A 22,475-nucleotide genomic window follows, 5' to 3' on the forward strand; every position below is an offset into this window, starting at 1 on the left:
AGGCTCCTGAATTACAACCTTGACCAAACTTCCAACATGTGGGGAAAAGAAATCAACAGAGTGAAGGATGTATTGAAAACCACAAAACCCTAAAATTAGGCAGATATTCTACATGCATTCTACAACCACACATGACAGAATTTTTTTCCTAAAGTAATCATTTTCCCATTACAATAGTTATATTTTTAAATACATCAAGTAGCAAGATGTCTTAGATACTGAGACAGTATTTTCTGTTTAAGAAATTAAATTTCTCCTGTTAATATATAAGATACTGAGAAATACAAGTGGCATGAGGTAAAACTCCTTTGGGATAACATCATTCAGTTTCTGCAGAAGCTGTATCCTCAAAGAGAAAAATTTGCAAAAGATCTGGAAGTAATTAAAAACTACTGTAGTGTTTTGGCTAGGGAAAAAAAAGAAGAAAAAAGTAATTGAAATCTAAATTTGATGTAAGAAAAAATACATTGCAAATATTAATGGTTTTTTTTAAAAAAATTATGGTTTATTGAAGATATCTGCCACTCCAACAGCAACGCAGTTGTGACATGCTCAACTAGGCTGAGGGAACAAAGACCTAATAATCAAGCGCAGATCTTGTCAAACATAACACATCTTCATCCATTTTATGTTAAAATAGGCCAAATCCAAATGAAAATGCCGATTTTATGATAGGCAAAAATCATTGTATGTTTATTATCAATTATTCAGGAAAAATATATTTTGAGTACTTGGATGTATACTTTTGGTTTGTATAAGAAATAGAGAAAATAAAGCATTCATACCTAAATTTTAATCTAGTGAATTAGGTGATACTTGGAAAAAATAAAATGGGCGCAGGAAAGCAAGTTACACAAAAGAGATTCTGAAAATACAAAGAGTAGAACTTTTTGTTCTTCCCCAAATTCACAAGTGATGCACTATCCATACAGGAGTTCCTTTAAAATCTAAAATGTATTTTTCACAGAAACTCCAAATTCCTTTGGGGGAAAGGCTTGATTGCATATCCCTCAGAGTCAAAAAGGCTGCCCATATGAACTGAATTATCCATGACATGTACCTTCAGACATTTGTAACATGATATTTCATGTAAATTTAGACCATACCTTGGACGTGAGCCGCTGGCAATGTTGATTTTATTCAGGAGCTCAGATAAGAAAAAAAATTCTGACATCCTTGCTAATCTGTAGTCGTTAACATGGAATTTCCAACATAAAGAGCATAAAAGCATCTAATTTGCTGTAGCAAATGAAAGGAAAACAAACTTCGCATTTCCCTTTCCTTTTCAATGTCTAAAGTTACTCTGTTCTATGCAAACAAAATTGTACTTTTCAAAGGTTTAAATATTGTCATCTATCTTTTGAATGACACATTTCAAACTTCCCCACATAATCTGTAAAATGTCATTCAATCTGAATATGAAGGATTTACCCATGTTAGGAAGAAAAGCCCTAGTTATATTAGGATTACTGCAAAACCACAGTACTTTATATAGTAGTCTTTCCAGTTCGTATTACTTAACTTATCATATAGAAAAGCTCAGGTAGCACTATCTCTTTATTTATAGAGATGACTTCACCTCATTTGCTGCAGACAACTTCTCCTATACTCCTAATTCCAAATTCTGTGAGCCATAGGATGGATTACAATATTTGTCTGTCTGCCATTCTCTTCCTCTAGACATTTTATGTATTAGTACTCTTATAGCATTTACCTCATGTTTTATTTGACAAATAGTTTTAAAATGTAAATAGAAAAAAAACTAACAACGTTTTTCCTGCAGATTAATAGAACTACAGATCTGATTGTTTCGTACAGCTATAGGATTAAGCACAATATTCTGTGGAAATGCAATTTACAGAAGCAATAGTTAGAGAGATGAGGGGAGGAGAATGCAATTTGCACCACTACAGCCCCCTGTTGACCAATTCCTATAGAAACATCTAACACCACCAGCAAATATTACTGGATTAGATTCTGAAGTACTTGGCAATGAATGGACATCAGGGCACAAAAATCTTCCTTACTTAGAAGGTAAGGAAAAAACCCTGAAGTATCAGATGGGGTATAAAAACTAAAAGCTTGCAGTTTCCCCAAGTAATTGGGTAGGGGGAAAATAGCTCTCCCAAACAAACACTGAAGAAAATGAATAGATGTTCAAAACTTCAAAATGTTTACGCTCTTCACATTATTTAAGGTATAAAATGAATCTTATTTTTATAATAGCTGAATATTTTAAATAATAAATTACATGTATAATAGTCATAAAAATAACAAATTGATTTAGCTGCATTTGTTACATAGCTTTACTGGGATGTCTAAAGCAAGCATTGCGGAAAGAGCTTAAATTTCTCTCTCTTCCTTTCAATCAATATTTGAGGCAAAGTTTCATCTCTAGGGCCCTTAATGGCAGGAATTCCTGGAGCCAGCAAATGAGTAATGTTAAACCTATGATTAGATGATGAGGCCATCAAAGACACTAGACCCTAATGCTACATTCCACTTTATTCCTGAGAACTGCAGTAAAAACAAAGGCGAGAGAAGAAAGGACTGTAAGTTATTCCTTCCCTCAAGAAAATGTCTCAAAAGCTGCTAAAAAAAGTAAAAAAAAAAAAAAGTTTCATGACATGAACATAGAGCTCAAAAGCCTTAATGGATGTTTTGGAATTTTCCTGGAACCCAGGACTTCACCATTAGGTAACAAATTTTTCAAGTGCCCTGCTGGATAAGGTTTGAAGTTCAAATCCCACTGAGGATTCCTGCCAGGGTTGTATTTTTCTTTTACTTTTCCCTAACCAATATCCACCCTGGCTAAAAGAAGAAGGAAAAAAAAAGGAAGAGAAAGAAAAAAAAAAGGAAAACAAGATTTAATGATTTCCTTATGACACAAGCTTGAAGAAACGCAACCTATGGACTGGCAAACAGCAGGTAAGTTGGAATCCCCCAAAATCAGTTGTAAATGCTTATTCTTTACAGATAGATTCCTCAAAAGTAGATCTTCACTTCAATTACTACTAGAAACTAATTTGTTTTCAGTATACTATTGGTGCATGTTCTCAATATGCAGCAGTAAATGCTAAGTAAAGCTACAAACAAGTGATTTTCATTGGTAATATTATAACAAGTTAACCTGGGCATTTTATATACTTCGTTTGAGTTTAACTGGTATTATAAATCTGTGGGGAACTTAGTAAATGAAACGCTGTTAATAAGTCTTTAGAGAAGTCTAAAAACCTGTGAAATTATCTGGAACTGTTAGGCCACTGTATTTTTCTTATATTTTACAAAATGAGAAAAACTCTAAAATGTTGATAACTTACTACTGGCAGTTTAAAATAAAAAGTCACATACATGAAATTAGTCAATAACACTTCTGTCAAAACAAGGAAAATTAAAATTGAGATATAAACAATTCATACACTATGAGGTATTATTTTAGTTTTGAATATTTTACTTGTGAAAGCAATTCAAAATGTTAAATGAGTCAGATTTCTGAAAAACCCATTATTGCTATGCTAAAACCCCAATAGTTTAACTACATTTTTAAAATAGAAATACTATGCTACTGCCACCTAAACCATGTTCTGCTACCTAAACGGTGTTCCTCTGCTTTTTATATACTGACAGCTACATAAGATATCCAATGAGTTATGTCACGTATATCAAAAGTAATAAAGTTACCACAAAGTAAGCTTTTAAAAAATTACTAACTCAAAGACAGATTTCAACATAATATTTTGACAACAGTATCTTATTTATGTATTCTAAATATGGACTGGCTTGAAAGAGAGTTCATATACAGAAGTGCATAACGTACATCCATACACTTTTACAAAATGAATACAAATAAATATTGTATATCCTGTGAATACAGACAAACTATGGAAAGTTTGATTAAATAAAATATCTATAATTTAAATGCAACCAAAAGAGATTAATTTGTATTTTATTATACTGAAATGGAAGAATGAAACAAAGAGCAAGATACAGTTCTTAGGCTGGCAATAATCCAGCACTACCAAAGAAACTAATACAATTAAAACCAGAGAATGTCTTACCTGTGAACAAAGTAGCATAACAAGTTCAACCACTGAAGTACTTGATTTCATACAAACCAGACCTGCAATAAATAGTCAAAAATGAATTTAAAAGATTGGTGATATTTAGTTATTATAGCTCCAAGGCTTCAGAAATTCCATAAAATATCTGTAATATATATTTTTTTATCACTCAAATTCACTGAAACAAGTTTCAAGCACAATTATCTGAGCATTTCAGATTCAAATATATTTAAAAGTTCAGAAAGCATCAAAGAATCACCTAGAATAATCTATACCAAGTTCAGGACATAATATTTTTTAAGTCAATCTTTTTGACACTTAGCTTAGTTCTCTATTTAGCTAAATAAAAAAATAAATACCTATCTATATCATACAATGCCATTTAATACACAGTAAACATAAGAAAACAACATTTGAATATTAAATCCTGTAAATTCTTAAGAATAAACTAACCAGATATTAACATATAAAGAATAAAGCATCTGCTTAGAAATTAATTTTTGTTTGGTAATTGATTTTCCTGTAATTGAAAGCTTGAGTATTAAGGAAAGAGGCATTAATATAAAGTATTATCTTTATTAAAATTATAACCCATAATTTGCAGGCCATGTTGCTTAAAACAAACCTTTAATTATGCAGTTACTTATTGTTTTTTGCTTCTTTTAAATAAACAATACTTAATAACATTGCCACTATCATCACTACTCATTTGCAGCTTTGCAAATGGAAATTTACTGAGAGAAGGATATCATGTCTAAATATTTAAATGATGCATTATAAAGAAACAAAGAGGAAATTACACTTCTACTGTTATCTTTATATATGGTAGCTTCTGTTATCTGAAATCATATAGACATTGATATGATGGTTTAGGGCATAGGAAGACTTTGGTTATATTACAAAAATTATAAATTCACAAATATAAAGCTTACAGCTAAGGACTAAATAGGAAGCTGAAAAGCAAACTGATGTGCTTTAAGTAGGTTTCTACAAACAGCGATTAGAGACAAAAGCACTCCTACACAATAGCATGTATATTTATTGCAGGTAGTGGATAAATACCCTTTTGTGCCCATTTTGCTAACAACCCCATCCTTATTGTATAGTAACACAGAACGAGCTGTAAGAAGCCACTAGGATTCCATTCTATCAGATATATGGGCAGACAGTTAACTAATGAAATAAGAGGCAGATGTGCAGAGCTCATTTAGGGAGACAATTGCTGTAATTGATCAGCTATTCTCATGCTCAAGTGCTAGAGGATCAGAAAGATTAATGGGATACTTATCACCTGCAGGCTACCTCCTCTATTTGAAACCTGACAAAGAAAATCCAAACAGAAGACTGAACTCTACAGTTAAGCCAATGCAGGTAGCACAGACGTATCAAATATTTTACCATAGGTTTATTATTAATCCACCTCATATTCTGTAAAACTAAAAAAATTATATTTTTTTGTCACACGCTCATTTATCTTTCACTATCATAGAACGGTTTGAGTTGCTGAAGGTACCTCAGGTGTATTAAAATGTGATCAAGGCAAAATAATGCTCTTAGAAACATATTCCCATGCTACAGTCTTCTAAATTTGTATGTGACTTCAGCTTCTGAGTTTAAATCAAAAGAACAAATATATCCAGAAAAAGCATCACACACCCCTACAAAAAATAAACCAATTAAATTACCTAACAAATGTTTATGCATCAGCAGTAGTTACTTTGTATTTTTACCACGTTTCCAAAAAGAACAGAAAACTCGATTCAAAACATACACTTTAAAGAGAAACACATAATGAATATTTCCTGGCTTAATTCATTAAATTACAAGTTCTTAATTTTCAAAGATGGTGGTACTTTTGCCATCTGTGTAGCTTCAAACAATATGAAAAAAAGTTTGGAGTGTGGACCAAACCGAACATCCTTAAAATGGCACAAAGCTAGGATAAGTAATGATTATTATCCAGATAACAGTGATGATCTAGTTCTAATGACACAAATACTGCATGCATAATAAAACAGGACACTCTGAAGGAAGTAATAATTACCTTAGTGCAAATCTTTCTGTTTATTTACCATAATAATTTTTATATATTGTATCTAACTTTTTAATAGCCTGATGATTCTACAGGCTTAGGTGGTTGTCTGACCTAAAATCGATGTCTTTATTTGTCTGGACATCACATCTAATCAACTGAAAGCTTAGATGTAGTGTTCTAGCATCAGAAAGGAGAATTGAACTGATTTTGGTGAAATTCCCAAAAAGAAAAAGAGGAGGATACAGAACTGACATCTGGTTAGCACATCAGCACACACATCAGTTGTAACCTGTTCTGTAATTGCCTGCTGATGAAACAAGCCACTGATAAGAGCCATTAACACCTCTCATAACCAGTAGTATTCAAACTTGACATTCTAAGAGGCTGTTTTTCATATTAAAAAGAAATAACTATGTTAGAGACTGTAGCACTTTTCACATATGAAAATACAGGGGGAGATAGGAAAGCCTCATAAAAGAAGTTCATGGTGTCAAAGATGGATGCAAGGAATATTCTTTGCAGAGTCTACAGTAGAAATTAAGTGTGCAGCACTCTAGTTATAACTAAGCAAAACCAGGAGTAGCCATGACACAGAATGGGGAATCCCATGCACCATGATGGGTAGGAAGAAGGAAACAGAAACAGAACTACTTTCTATTCACATTTAAGTATTCATACTATACATTCCTTGAAGTAAAACAGAATACAGAAATGTGAAACATTCATAGCAGGGCTACAATTTCACGTTGTAAGTTTCTTGCTTATCAGCCTCCTACTCCCACTTCAGGGATTCCTTCCACTCAAATCATATGAGGGAAAGTGTGTGCCCTCCATTACATGCTTCATTTCCTCCTTCCTAGCTGCCAAGGGCTCTATTTTTGTGTCCCTTGTGATTCTTATCATTTTCACTTATTCCTGATTAAGGAGTTAAGATTTGAAATAAATAAACTTTTTTTTTTTTTTCTTTTTTTTCTGTTACTGAAAACAAAACTAATCTTCAGTTTACTGTCACAGCTGTTGTGGAGTCAATAGTAGAGAATGACAGAAAAAGATCAGACCTAATGGAGGACAGATCCTTGTCTACCTATTAGAAAAATCTGTCAGAATGCAATCTCTGGTTTATGAAGATCCCCCATAATCAAAAGCAAGAATCACTGTCCTTGTCCTGTTTAACTTATCCTACATAGACCAGAAAAAAGGTCTTTTTAATACTCTTTTGGGTTTTAAATTTGCATGATCCTCTGTTCTAGGAAGTCCAACTTGTGTGAATTGCCTCACTGCTTCTGGCTTGGTACAGACACTAAAATAATTTCCTTCAACAGACAGTATACAACAGACATAAATAAAAAAGGAGGGAGAAAATGTTCTGCTCCCATTTTCCAGAAGAGAAGACACAAACTGATTGAGGTATCTTCATGAAATCAAAAATAGAATTTGTAGCATGAATCAGAATCAATTTCTTAAGTCCCAAATGCACTAACAAGTGCATTTATTCTTCCTCCTTACTGTTCTGCAGGATTTGACAGAGATTTTTAAAGTGTGCAAAGTTTTATTAGCTTTAACACAATGAGAAACAAAAATGGTAACAAGCTTTGGAAAATAATGGCTCCTCTGATTGAAGAGAGCACACAAATCTATTTTGAGTTCTCTTTCCCCTCCCACTTAACTCCAACGAGAAAAAGTATTTGCAATTCAAACTAAAACTGTTGCCTGCATTCTTCAGCTGCAGATAAATTCTTCCTATACCATCTGTATCAAATGCCATTAAGGAAGCTAATGTAATTACTAAAATACAAGTGGTTATTTCCTGCATACAGCAAGGTTAAAAAGGTTACTGTTGAACTGAATGGAGTACGTGCTCTTTATATTTGCTGTTCTTAGTACTTTTCTTCATGGTCTATTTTCAGTCCATTAAATATAGCCATCAAAATTCAGCAATTTGATGGCAACAATGACCACATATATGGACACAAAAACTGGGAGCATCAAGTGCGTGACCTTAGCTAATCTGGAATAAATGATGTATGCCTGGCAATTATCTTAAAATGCTCTGGTTTACTTGACTTCATTTTCAGTGTTCTTCTGTTGGCCCAAAGATATGCTAATTATTTCTTTTCACTATGACTTATTAATGTCTAAAAAAAGATTAATTTCAACTACACTATTTTAGTCATGCCTATGGCATTAATGAAGTCATGGGTTCAAAACCTTGAAGCCACCATGCTGAGCTAGTCAGTGTGAATTTCTATTTTGAAGAAATATAATGTAGGCTGATAAAATCAATTTTTAAAAAATCCTTATGAAATAAGATCATGGTTTTGAACTTCTTTATATTATTATTAATACAGTGTGTGTATGAGTCTAACTGAATACCAACACAATTTCATCTGGTCTTTATCAAGGTTTGCCTGCATTTTCTTTCAATGATTTTACTTTGTGTCAACTTAAACCGTTATTGGAACTGGAATCAATTTTAATATTAGAAAAAAACAAAAGTTAAATGTTTTTATATCTTATTTTCAACTTAGAAAAAAAGATGCGATTAACTATACTTTAGAGCCTGCAGAAATCTTTCACTCAATTATAGCTTCTACACATCTGAAGGTCTCAGGTATGGCTAAATAAAAAGCATGAGAGATTTTAATCCATTTAACACAGTTCACAGAGAAAACTTGGCCTTTGTTACTCCTGTACAGTGTGTCATCAAAAGAACAGGAGCTTTGTATAGAAAAAAAATACCTATGACAAAATAAAGACATGTTATTATATGCATTATTTGTTGATGTATAAAGAAATGCATAAAATGCACTTAGAAAGGACTATAAGGTCCTAAAACTAGATAAAAAAAAAAATCAGAAATACTAGAATTCTCCTTTTAAACTTGTATTTTTGTTAGTTAATCTATTTTCTGTTTCCTACCTATATAGTCTTCCATGTACTGTAAACAAAACTGTATTGTTTCAAATTGTTCACTATAATTACTGGTAACTCATACTGTGGTATCTCTTCCCATAATCCTCACTGACTTCTGTGCCAAGAAACAGAGTAGGAATTTTCCACCAGTAATTACCATTCACAAATTGTGTCTTCATATTTGATAGACTATCCCCTTATACTCTATTCAACATTTGTTAGGAATGGTACAACAAAGTTTGAGTACAGTTCATGCTGATGACAGAAACTAAAGCATGTTTTGGCTGTGACAGTACTAGGAAAAAAGTGATGGTGATACTTTGGCTTGGTTTCCTTCAAGTTTATTTGTTCTTGCAAAATGTCTTCTCTTAGCAAAATCTTATGGCAAATTTTTTCTTGAAATATTTTGCTGAATCTAACTTACAGTCAAAGAAATAAACTTAGGATTTATTTTTTGATCATCAATTAAAATTACTTGGATAGTTTAAATCCACATTATTCCCTCTCTGCTATATGTTGTCATTCAGAGAAACCTAGATTCAAACTGATGTTTAAACCAATTATCAAGTTGGTGGTGAGTTCAGTACAGCTCTGAAAAGAGATAGTATGAAGAGAAAATATAGATAGGTGAAAAGTTTGAAAGTAAATGCTAGGTGTGTAAAACTATTAACTGAAATAACAGATGTTGTTATTCCAATCAAAGCAATTATTAGGAAAAAAAAGAAAATGTGTTTTAAACAGGATGTAATGTTTTGCAAGATTACACTCAAAATTGGTTTTAGAACCATACATATGTCACATATTTTGTAGGCATTTAAATTACACCAATGGTCTTAATTTATGAAAACCAAAGGCTGGCAAATATTCAGGAATTGCAGATAGTCTGCAGGTGGAAATCACAACCATGTTGCAAAATAATTACAACTTTACTTTTACTAGATGAAAGGAAACACTATTCCAAAGAACGTAACTCACTGAAATAACAGTCAAGGTTATGGATTTAACAATTCCCTTCAGCAGCCCTGATTGGCAGAACACAACATTACCACCAACTCTAGGGACCATGAAGGATGGCTGTATTAGTACTCCAGACCATACTTTGTATGGGTAGATGTCCTTTACAGATCAGAAGAGTGACACAGAAAAACATGATGAATGTGAATTTGGCTCAGTGCTTTTGTAGTTGATCAAGACAGTTATAGGATTTTTGATATGGTGAAAGACACTGCACAACACATGCAGTATTATTTATACCTCTTACCTGAAAATCTAGGAGAGCTATCATCTATGTTATCAAATGAAATGCCTTTCAAATATTATCAGAAATCTTTGGAACTCGTATGTTAAGATAAACACCTCAAAATAAACACTGATAGGTCAACATAAAAAAAGACATTTTAATTGGTTCAAACCCAACTCAAACAGTTTGGACCTTTTAGCCAAATTTGTAAACTAAAACAGATCTTAATAGTAGGATAATATTTAAAAGAAAAAGAATGTTATATGAAAGTTTCTTCAATTATTTCATTGAAGTAAGAAAACCTATATTTCTTTACCACTGCAGTTACTAAAAACGAATCTAAATGAGTACCATAAAATATCCAGATGGAATCACAGAATGGTAAAAACCCTCGAGAGCATACCCACAGAGAGGGGATTTATTACAATGTATACAAGATTTACTTTTTAAAATTACAGACTTTCGTACTGTGATCCCATGAGCTGTAACAATATTGACAAAACTGATGCTGATGCCACATTATTCTGAAGAGTCTAGCCTTATACCAACATGTAGAATTTTTCTCAATTTTCCATTAATGTTAATGTGATGCACAAATTCTCCTTCATCAAATGAGAAGATCATTTAATCTATAAAATAAAACCCACCACCACTGTTCAGTTTAATATATCAATGAAGATTTTCAAAGCTGATCCAGTTTTTCATTTAGCGCCTGTGGGAAAATGCATGTGTGTTTCTCTGTCCTTCTCTTAAAACAGTATCTCTTTTCAAATACCTGTTGTGACATAGCTAAACTAATATGCTTATCTAATTGCTATCCCAGAAGAGATCTAAAATTTGTATCAATCATATATCGATTAAGAAATTGTTCTAATTAGCATTAATAACACTAAATTATTCTTTTCATATAAAAGAAGACAATGCAAATGTTAATTATAAGAAAAAAAATGCCCTGTTAAATTAAGTGAAGCAGAATTCTTTTGGAACATGACACTTACTAGATACTAGAATTTAATTTGGAAATAAAATGTGTTTCCTTCTCTTCTAAAGTCCCCTTCTAAAGAATAGGTCAAAACAACCAAACCAGTGATCACATTACACAGCAGCTGATCAAATTAAAACACCTCTAATCTTGAAATTGTCTATGAAATTGAACTATTGCTTTTCTGTTTAAGTCTACTTCAGTTTCAGATAGACTTGAATAACTTATGAACTTTTTATTTTGGTGGGAGCCTGGAAAAACTGAAAAATAAACTACACTTAGACAGAGGTTCTGGAAAATCAAAACCTGTTATTTATCTAGAAAGAATCTCAATGAAAACCATTCAAATTTTCTTCCAAACACCCAACAGTCCACTGTGAAAATTAAAATATGATCCTGAAAGTCTTCTAATTTCCCCCTTTATCCTATGGTGTTACTAAATAAGTGGCTCAGATTCGTGTCTAAATTTCTGCTACAGCTGCTGCCCTGGATATTTCTTTTCAATGGATGGGTAAAAAACTAATGAAAAAGCCATTAGAAAATTAGTTTAAATGTGAAAAGTTAAAAGATTTTTCAAGTTTTGTCATGTGATATTTTCTCAAGATCCCATTCATTTCTTGACCAAGTTGCTATTTTTGATTACATTTGTAGAAAAACTACTAAAGGAAAACAACCAATACCAAACAAATTGCCACATATTCAATAAATCTGAGAAAAGACAAGTATTTTGAGATTTTATGTACTACTGATCCCTTACAATTTTTTTATTTAAATGAAGAAACATCTATCCCTCTTTTCTCTTTTTCTCAGTCCTTCACCTCCTCTTAAATCCGTGTTAAAGGAAATACATTTTGGAAGATTTGCCTTTTGTTTCCTTCTTTCTACTACTATGCTTTAGTTCTTTGTTACATTCTTTCCTATTATGAGGGGGAATATTATCATCATGGAATGACACAATTGAAATGTGTGTATGGTGATGACAGAAAAGGAAGGCAAGAAAAGGATAAGCTGCACAGCAGTAAAACCACTTACTTTTTACTGGTCCTCCTTACTTCCTTATATTTCTTCTCTTTGGCAACCCTGAGGCCGTATTAAGAGAACAGGGAGTGAACCAGTGCAGCTACAAATAGGAAGTATAACAAAACCTCACAGGACTCATGCAGCTTCCTAAATTTCTAAGGCCAAGATGACCATTATTTTAACTGGGTGTGATCTCCTATGTAGCATAACCCACCAGATATTTTTTGTTTCTCACTGAGCAAACTGTTGGTGAACTAATATTTTCTTTAGATAGTAATTGTTTTCTGAGAATTTGATAACAAGGAAAAAAAAAATTAAAAAAATCTCCATTTCCACACTGGACTTTGCTGACCTTAGTTGGCAGCCATCCAATCTTGTTCCTATCCTGAAACCCTTCTGACAAATGGTAATTATTCTAAACCAGTGTCTCTCAAAACACAGAAGAGTACCACAGTCATAGATGTCTTGAAACAACTTGTATTTCTTGTGTTTCAGTTTTCTTTATTTACTTGACAGTAACATTGTTACGGGCTCTCCCTAGACCTGCTTTGACATCACTTTGCCATCTTAATTTGACATATCACAACTGTCTCTGTTGTCTGACAATTTTTTCAGCATGAGGGTTTCCCATTGCAAGAAAATCTCCACAGACAACATCACTATTAGTATAAAAAGATTGGATCATAAAATTCCACATACCGACAGACAAAAATAAGACATGATATAAGACAATATATGTTTAGCAGGTTTGGTCTTTTTGGGGGAAGGTAAATTTTAACATAAAGTTAGACTCAACACTGTAAAGATGTAGGCCTTGCAAAAATAATCCCAGGTCTGTAGGGAGTCTGTTAACATCTAGATAAATCAAACTGATGGTTCATTGATGTTTATGCTATCATTAAAATTTTCTTCTATCAAAAACAAAGAGCTCTATAAATAGGTATATTTCAAGATTCAAGTGTAGTAGTTTCTCAAGTTAATTGATTTAGGAGTTTTTGTGGAATATTATTTGTTTATGCCTTGAAGGAATGGAAACAATCACATCTATATCCAATATGATGAACTGTAGAAGTGTCTTTAAGTCCGGACAGATAAGGAAGTTTTGTAAAATTGGCCACTGATTAAAAGGTTTCAGTCTGGGTTATAAAAGCAGGTGATAAGCAGACACAGAGTTAAGGAATATAGAAGGAGAAACTGTGACCAGTCCTGATGAGATTAGTTTTGTAACGACCCTGGACGTACAGCTCAGGCTACACGGAAAAGGATTATTAGACTATGCCTCATGAGAAGTACATCTTTCAGTGCAAAATCTGATACAGAGATGTTATTTGCACTCTATAGTTTATCAGTTAGGTAGTTCTCTGGAAAATACTGCTGGGATAATAAAGTAGATTGATTCCATTTTTAAGCCTTTAGAGGACAAAGGGTGGGGCAAATACCAGCCTAACTGTTTCAAGTCCAAAACCAGGCAGAGTCCCCTGCTGAGTTCTGAATGATGAATTAAGTGGAATAAGAACCAGAGAACCTCTGCCTGTGGGGAGCTTCAGTCACAGCATGAACATCCTGTAGATACTGAATACCTTTCTGGCATACCACCTCGTTTTTCTTTGGACCCGGACAGTAGAGAAGAAAATAATAAGGAGGAAAAAGGTAGCTGTTCTAAAAAAAAATAATTGTACAACTTAGCCCAGTGTTACCATGCAGCACTGCTGTATACCTGATATGATGAGTCCACCTACAGGCTATGCTACAGTAGTGCCTGTATGTGTTAAGAACTTTGTCAAGAATCTTTTAAAAGTTATTTCCTTGAAATAATATTAAATAGATCTCCTGCTACTCTTTTTGTAGTAGGAGGCAAAATTAGTAAAAAAAAAAAAAAAATAAAAAAAAAATAATTATTTTCCATGAAAGCTGAAAGTTAGAACAAGAATGAAGACAGAGGGACATCTGACCTGGATGGTGTTAGGACAAAGAACAAGTATGAAGTCATCAGGGAGGGTATTCTGGAGTTGCAAGGCAAAACCACTAGTTCTTTCTGGACCTTATGGCTTGCAACTGGAATATAGGCTACTACGTTCAGTAAAAAGAAACTTGTGAGAAAGTGCCCCATACTGCTGAAGGGCATTGTGACCTGAGGACCACAAATTACTCCTTTTCTCACTCTTTCAGAGCTCCAATATTTTGTGCATTTCTTGATGTACTTTAAAAGAACAGCAATTGGTATTGTTTGGTTTCTAATATAACCTTCATTATAGCACTTTCAACAGTAATTTAGTAACTTCAAACATCTAGTGGCTTCTATATTTTCAAGGATAATTTTCAGACCTTCTTTTCAGCAAACCTGACTACTTTACACTGTGACCAACTTTTGTTTTCCTGAGGGCATTTATTTATTTATTTATTTTACTGCTTAACACCTTCTGTTGAATATATGTAGATGGTTCTGAACTTTACAATTAGTCTCACATTTTTCAGTCATTTTTTCTCCACTGGCAAAGCAACAGAACCACCACAATTTCTGCCTAATGGGAACTCCATATATTTTGGATTGTAAAGATATTTTGATTATTAATTAATGTAACAATGATAATATAATCAAGGACCCATAATCTGAGTGCCAACAATTTCTACCCTTAAGTTATGTTGGGACCACATAAGCCAAAGACAAAGGAAAGGGCATGAGCATTTAACCTCTGTTACACAGCCTAATACATCTTAGTAAGTGTTCAATTCATTAGACAGGGATAGAGCGGCTCATATGTGTAATTAATTATTGGCAGGTTTACTTTCAAAAAGGTGCCAGATGCTATGTATTTCCTAGTTGCTATCTGGATCTCTGATCTATAATGCTTTCTGCCATATTAAACATCTGTTCAGAACATACTTCTGCACACAGAAACTTCAGTAATTAAAGAGTTAAATCTTCAAAATCAAATGAATGTCTATCATCTTCACTTTCTGTTGTTTGTCATTATACCCCTTTAAGGGAATCATAAAAGAATATTATATGAAAGAAAAATGATCTGTAACTGGCATGGGGGTCATTATAGTTCGAAGATTTCACTGTGGATAAATAACAGACTTCTGCTGTGGCACCTGCTCTTCAGTTCCTCCTCTGAATGCCAGTATTGAGATCTGCCTTGTCACTAGTAACATATTCTGAAAAACAGTGTGGAAGCTGCAAAGCTTTGAACCTTGGTTCTGCTGAAGTACATGTAAATAAATAGGCAGATTTGAATATCCCTTTAACCTTTCATCATTTCTTTGTTCTTACCATACAGATTTCTGGAAAACTGTTGTTTTCTGTATCCATGTGTATGTATCTGACTCATCGATGTTTTTTAGTAAGAAACACTTTCAGTCCCAAAGTGTTTGCAGAAACATGAGCATACTGTGGAGCCTTTCAGTAAGACACAAAGAGATAATAATAGAGAGTTTCTTAAAACAAATATCTTACAAACCTCTAAATAGCTGTTTGAAATTAATGAAATTTCTTTTTCTTTTTTTTTTTTTTTTTTCCTGTCTATGAAAAGATTACAACATGTGCAGGCAGGATTTCAAACAGCAGCATTTTAAATCCTCTGTTTTCCAGAGGACTGAGTCAGGCAATTCAGTGACTTTAACTGCACTGTGCTAAGCCTGCAGCATCACCTCTTAGCAGACATAGAAGAATGTACACTGGAACTCCTAGGGTACATGGAAAGAAAGGAGTGGGAGGTGGTATGGGAGAGAAGAAATATATTATGAATTCCTTAGCCTTAAAAACCAATACATAGTTCCTGTCCCGATACAAAACAAACAATCCATAATATTCCTGACACTGACTGACCAGAGTGATCACGTCCAGTGAGACACACACTACAAATAATACGAGCATGATCTCCCCCTGGAAGATTTTTAACATTCACCTTGATTTCTAACAGGGATTCTCTGATGTCTAGTAGGGTTCAGATCCTACTGCGCTCTCTCTCAGTTCTGCTTTATCGATTGTTTTCCTGTTCCTTATGCTGCAATATCGATAGTGTTGTACCATCACTATATTACACAGATGCAAATGAACCAGATGAAATTCTTTGGAGTCACTTTTCAGTTTTCCATTTATTCACTACATGATGATAACATATTCCAAATGATAGTGCTGATTAAGAAATAGACATGTAACTACTGCCTCAGCCAAGACATTATAGGGGGTTTTTTTAAACAGCCAATATTCATGAATATCATGTAAAAATAGTATTTTTAAAATTATAAAAAGATGCTTTTTAACAGCATCTTTTGTTAAACTGGCTGAAACTGGCCAACACATTGAAAAGTTATCAAGAGAGTAAAAGGCTGATCCACCTCACCCAGTGTGATCACATAAGTCTCATACCCTTAAGAAATCACATTAAAGTATATGTATGGCTATGCATTCATATGCTTGCAAGGGCTCTCTGAAATCTGGGACCAAACAATAGCTGGAATGAGCCTCATGAGACTTGTCTGAATAGATAAACTTCAGAGAAAAGAGAAGGTGTCTCATATGAAAATGAGCTTCAAGTTAATGATTAAAGAATTTCTTAAATAAAAAATAAAAATAAGTTTTTATATATATGCACACACATGAACACACACACAAAACATCTGAAGAAAGGCTTATTTCATGCAGTGAGTTGAACACTGACCATCTTTGATTCCTCAAGGGAAGATGATATATTCTCAACTGCATCTGCAGTTGAGATGCAGTCAACTATAGAACAAGGAAAAATCACTTTTTTACTGATCCCTGCAGGTGGCTAGCTGACACTGAAGTACATCTGACCATGTGCCCAAATGCTGTGATGGCAATGTTAGAGGAAATTAAGGTTAATGCAGACTATCATTCCTTGCAGGGTATTGCACAGACAAAATGGGGATTCACAGGTTCCAAAGTCACACAGAAGCTCCAAAACCATTCAGCAAATATGTGACATTTTTTCTCCTGAGAAGTTAGACTGAAAACAACCTTTAGAAAGAATGTTTAAAACAGTCATAAAGACTACAAGTAACATATTTTCCAATGTTATTTAACCTCATTAGGCATTCTGTTGGTAGAAAGGCTAAGACATCCTGTTGTATATAACTTCCTATCCCTTCTCTTTGGTACATTGAACAAATCAAGCTCCTTACACTGTACTTCACAGAGTTTATCTCCCATCCATCAGTCGCTCTTGTGCCCTGTTCTTCTGTTCCCTCTGAAATGTGTGTGTATCATTCTTGAAGTGTTGACTATAGAACCAGATGGTAGGAGTTTTACTGAAGTTGTGCACAGAAATGGAATAATCTCCTCATCTATTCTTCCTAAGCATCTTTGCTGCCTCAGCACTGAGCTGAGAGAGACCAGAGTATGCTAATTATTACAATAATCCCCATATTCTTTGAGTGGCTTCATCCCTCATTTCCTACCCTCTGGATATAGTCTATATTATTTGTTCCTAGGGTTTGGACTCAGAATTTGTCTGTGTTGAAATTTGGCACTTTTTTTGTGTTTTTTTTTTTTTTCTTTTTTTGAGTTATTCCACAAAGTAATTAGATATTTCTTCAGTAGAATGCCTTTGCTTTTCAGTTTGTGTTTCTCTTTCTAAGCACTTAGCTTTGCCAGGAATAATTCTGCCCCATAATCAAGACCATTAATAAAAAATCAAAGTAGGATCAAAAAGTGGCTCATAGAAATTTCAGCACTATGAATAGCTTCAGGTTTTACTTGTATGCTTATAATTTCAGTTAATGCAAATTTTTAAAAAATCATAACACTGGTTTTTTTTTGTTTGTTTGTTTTTTTTTTTTTTTTTTTTTTTTAATTCCCTTTCTCTCTTACTTGCTAGTATTTATTCATTTACTGATTTTGTTCAGAACACTGGCTACATGTTGTGCTACAGACTGGTAAGTGATTACCAAAAGTCTGATTAGCTGAAAGAAAACATGCCTGGACACACAAAAATATTTTGGATGTGACAGAGTGAGATAAAAGAATGAGAGAACAATACAAAAAGGAAAATAAAGTTCTGCAAGAGCATGCAATCTCTCCACTTTATAGCACCTATGCTCCTGAGCACAAAAATAATACAGAGGTTCTGAAAAGTTTCTAAGACAAAGCCAAGGGCCACGATAAGCACCGAAAAGTACCTTTTTATCCAGAAAGTCTAAGGGATTTCCAGACTTCTACCTCAGCAAAATGGTTACTCTGTTCTTCCTAACACAAAACTAGGTATTGTTTGAGGAAGTCAGAAGCAAATTGTGCTAGCATTGGTAGATGCCACAGTGCTGTCACACTTGTTGTCTTTGGGAGGTTTTAACGTAGTGCCATTTAGCAGCCAAGTTCTATCTGTGGTTTCCAGAGGAATGTTTTGGACAATTTTTTAATTGTTTCAAGAAGCCTCCTGTTAAATACCATACAAAACTAGTCCACATCACCACTTCTACTTTTCATAGGGCTATGTGGTGAGTTAATGAGGAGACACAGATACTACTCATATCAGCAGTTTCATCTGATTTGAATTGTGCATGTACCAGAAACGTATCAAATGTACGCCACAGCCAGGATACCTGGCTGACCTTCTACCCAGGTAACGACACAGGAAAATTAAAAGCATTGGTAACATTTATTTGGTACCTCACTGGAGAGAAGGGAAAGCATTTTATGTGACTGTGTTTCAATCCTGGACCTATTGTAACAGTTCAGGACACTCCAAAATAACTGTAGTGAAAATACTCTTACCCATCTGTGCTTGACAAAAAGAGGATGTGACTTTTCTTTTGGATACAGATCAGATTACGCTTGCCTGTAACTTTTTCACCTAAAAGCTAGAATGTTGCAATGCACTTTACATGGAGGCAATTTGCAGACCATATGGAAACTAGAGTTAGTGAAAACATACCCATGCAAGTGTTAAATGGAACTCCACAATCAGCATTGCTAAGCTTAAGTATGTGACCTACACATATTGCATGTTTGTTTCCAATTAGATTCTATACGGACAGTTTTAACCTTTGCAACTTCTGTTCTCTGAGGCATTGAAAGAACCTCAGTTGATGAACCACAGTAGTGTTGGGATGGTTTTGGTATACTCTGCTTGAAACTATTTGCATTTGATTGCAAATCAGTCCTTTTTAACCTATCATGGCCACTCTGGGGAGTTGAAATATTTGGAACTTAGAAAGATACCTTTGAAGAAAGAGCTGGTTGTGGAAAAAGGGGCAAAACTGACTACTATTTCAGTAAGCAAACAGATTAAGAGTTTTACCAATAAATATGTTCTGCAATGACATTACTACTTGATAGAGCTCCTCTGCTACCAGTCAGTTTGGAATTTACGTAAATAAACATGAAAAATTAACATTTTTGAGTATGAGTGGTCAAGTTTTTGGTCTAGACTGACCAGATGATTGCAGCCAGTTCATTTCAACTCCACTCAAGAGTCAAGAAGCCACCGCTTAGATGTTAAATACAATTTCCACAAAGAATAAATCAGCCAGTCTTCCATGGGACAGAATGATGCTACAGGCTTAAGGAAAATGAGGTGGCATGATGTGACTGCAAGATTTTTCACTAAAAGTTCCAGACAGCAAAACTACGACAAAAAGGTGAAATCATAAGTAAATCGTATATAGATTTCCAAATATATATTAACAACACATATCTCAAAGCATCAGATATTTTGGAAAGTTTTCATAATTAACGTGTTTTAAAAGTATTAATTTTTTTGTTTTTTCTGTTCCCATTTCCTTTGTGCTCTCTCTTCAGCACACAACACCTCAGCTACAGAACTGTGGATTTTCTTACTAAGTCTGAAACGATTTAGTAATTCTTACACACATAAATGCACAAAAGCACTAAGAGAGTGCTTCAAAAAAGCACACACCATCAAGAATGCTTGCAGTTATTCAGATTTTAGCAAAATCTGATAGGGGAAAGGCTTCATACCATATGGAGATTTTGAAAGACAGCAAGAGGAGGGAAGATATTTTTATGTTTCAAGCTGGAATAGTTAGAAGAAAAGGGCATGCTTTGGAGAATGCAACAGATAGTTCTGTGGTAATCAATTCAAAAAACAGACAGCACCTTCAGACTTGATTAAATAAAGTTTATTTGCTCCTTTTTAATTGTTATAACTAAAACTTTTACACATAAAGCAACAAATGAAACTATTTCATATAAAACTGTCAAGCTAATTACTGCTTGCCAGTAAAAATCAAGTTTAAATTATCAAAGCCTCACAGGAATTCTGCACACTCACATACCTTAAATCATGCCACTAAAACCCCGTTTTGAAGAGTCATTACATGGAGAGTCCTTTCAAGCACTTCAAGGACCACCATTGGCTTTCAGTAAACAATGACAGGAAATTTATCAAAGTAAATCAGGTAATGGACTAGGAGAGAATCTAGAATTCCCATTTAAAGGGAACTTAACTAGGCAAGGATTCAGTTTAGTTGAGATCAAGGGTCTCATACAGGCAATGAAGAAAGAAAAGATGAAAAGTAGTGCACAATGACTATAAAAGCAGCTGAGATCTCCATTAAAAAGAAAAAAAGCCCAACTCTTTTTGAGGGACAGAACAGAAATTCAAGTTCTGAGGCACGCAATGAAAAAATCTAAACTGTTTAAATTTTTTTCTTTACAGATTGTATTCTTGGGAAGAAAGGTCTAGTTCTTAGAAATCAGAAACAATGCAGTGATTGAAGAGAAGGTTAGACACAACATTAAGGAAAAATGATGGGAAGGACAGCACTTATTTTGAAACTTGGTGTTTGGTTCATAAACAATGATTCTTAAAACTGAATTGGATGGCTGAGTCATAGATGGGACAAAATTTGGAACAAGAGTCCGAGTGGCTATTGGAAGAATTATACAGCCAACAAAACCATGTCTGTCTGGACAGGCAATGAGATAAACTCATACTGCCATATAGTTGTGAGGTTCCTGTGGCCTCTAGCTTTTCAGTCTTTGTCATATACTGGGAGTCTTGTTCACACCATGAATCTGACCAAAAGACAAAGTCAGAACAGCATCGGTGAAGAACATTTTTTAATCCATGAAAGAGTTTCACTGAAACCAAGACAATTTTATTTGTATTGTATAAATCTATAATACAATCAATCACTTGTCAAGCAGAAAATGATAACACTGCTACAAATTTTGATATCAACTTCACTGAAATAAGAGACTTATGAATGGAATCCATCAAATATTTATCTTACAGCCATCTCAATGTTCTCAATGAGAATCTCAGACCATTAATTTCAGAGGTCATTATGTGAGAACTGCAACTTACTCATAGCTATAAAATAAACAGTATAAAAAACCTGAAGTTTCTGAGAATTACTAAGATACTACACCACTCCTCGGTATTATTAAACAATAATATTACACAATAATTAGACAAAAAAGGAAAAGGCTATTTAGAAGAATTCAGTTACAAGGTGCAAACATTTCTAGCATTAAGAATAAAAGAGGGCCAATGTTGTGGTGTATGACAGCTGAGACCACAGAAAGACTGCACGCTAATATTTAGATAAAGCACATGCATAATAGAAGAAGTTTTGGAATTTGAACAGAAAGCTGTGTTTTCTCTATGTAGAACTTAATATGTTATAAGCTTTGCCTTAATGAGATTTTTTCATAGAATCATAGAATTGTTTAGGTTGGAAAAGACCTTTCAGAACATCAAGTCCAACCATAAACCTCTCATTAAACAGCAATATTGCGTGTAGAAATGATTCTGGAAGGAAAATGTTTACTTGACTGAATATGTTTCTCTGGATATGTGATGTAGGATCAGTGCATGTTCACACAAATTTCCCCATCACTATTTTAACTGCACTAGCACTGATTCATTACTTTCTGCATGAGCTTGCTGCATTTGCTCTTTCTGCATAATTTCTCCATTACTTACTGCCTCACTTATGAAGATTAATTATTTTGCCCCAATTTTGTAACTATGAAGTAGTAAAGACAACACATAAACCACCATAAAAATCCTTGAAAGTGTTCAAGGATACTTTACTTTAAAAAATCATCACTTTCTATTCCCCTCTAGGGACATTCATTATCTGCCCATGTGAATCCAACTGATCCACCTGAGCAAATATTGTCCATATCAAATCTAGTTGTACATATCAATAATGTTGGAGCATAGTCTTCAATTTACTTTCTTCCACAGGAATTGATTATACTTTTTAATTATATTTTTCACTAGGTTCTCA

The 22,475-nt window shown here is 33.8% G+C and overlaps 1 protein-coding gene across 8 annotated transcripts in view; it reads right to left on the minus strand.

Annotated features, from left to right (window-relative positions):
• The window catches only part of NBEA (neurobeachin), a 511,054-nt gene that overhangs the window by 260,407 nt on the left and 228,172 nt on the right, over positions 1–22,475 (minus strand). For all 8 annotated transcript variants that reach the window (XM_074914245.1, XM_074914292.1, XM_074914279.1 and 5 more), the window contains one exon: positions 4,059–4,120. In XM_074914245.1, the coding sequence (XP_074770346.1) occupies positions 4,059–4,120 (62 nt within the window). The remainder of the gene's footprint in view (positions 1–4,058; positions 4,121–22,475) is intronic.

Source organism: Athene noctua, chromosome 1 (assembly GCF_965140245.1).
Source record: "Athene noctua chromosome 1, bAthNoc1.hap1.1, whole genome shotgun sequence".
Lineage (NCBI taxonomy): Eukaryota > Metazoa > Chordata > Aves > Strigiformes > Strigidae > Athene > Athene noctua.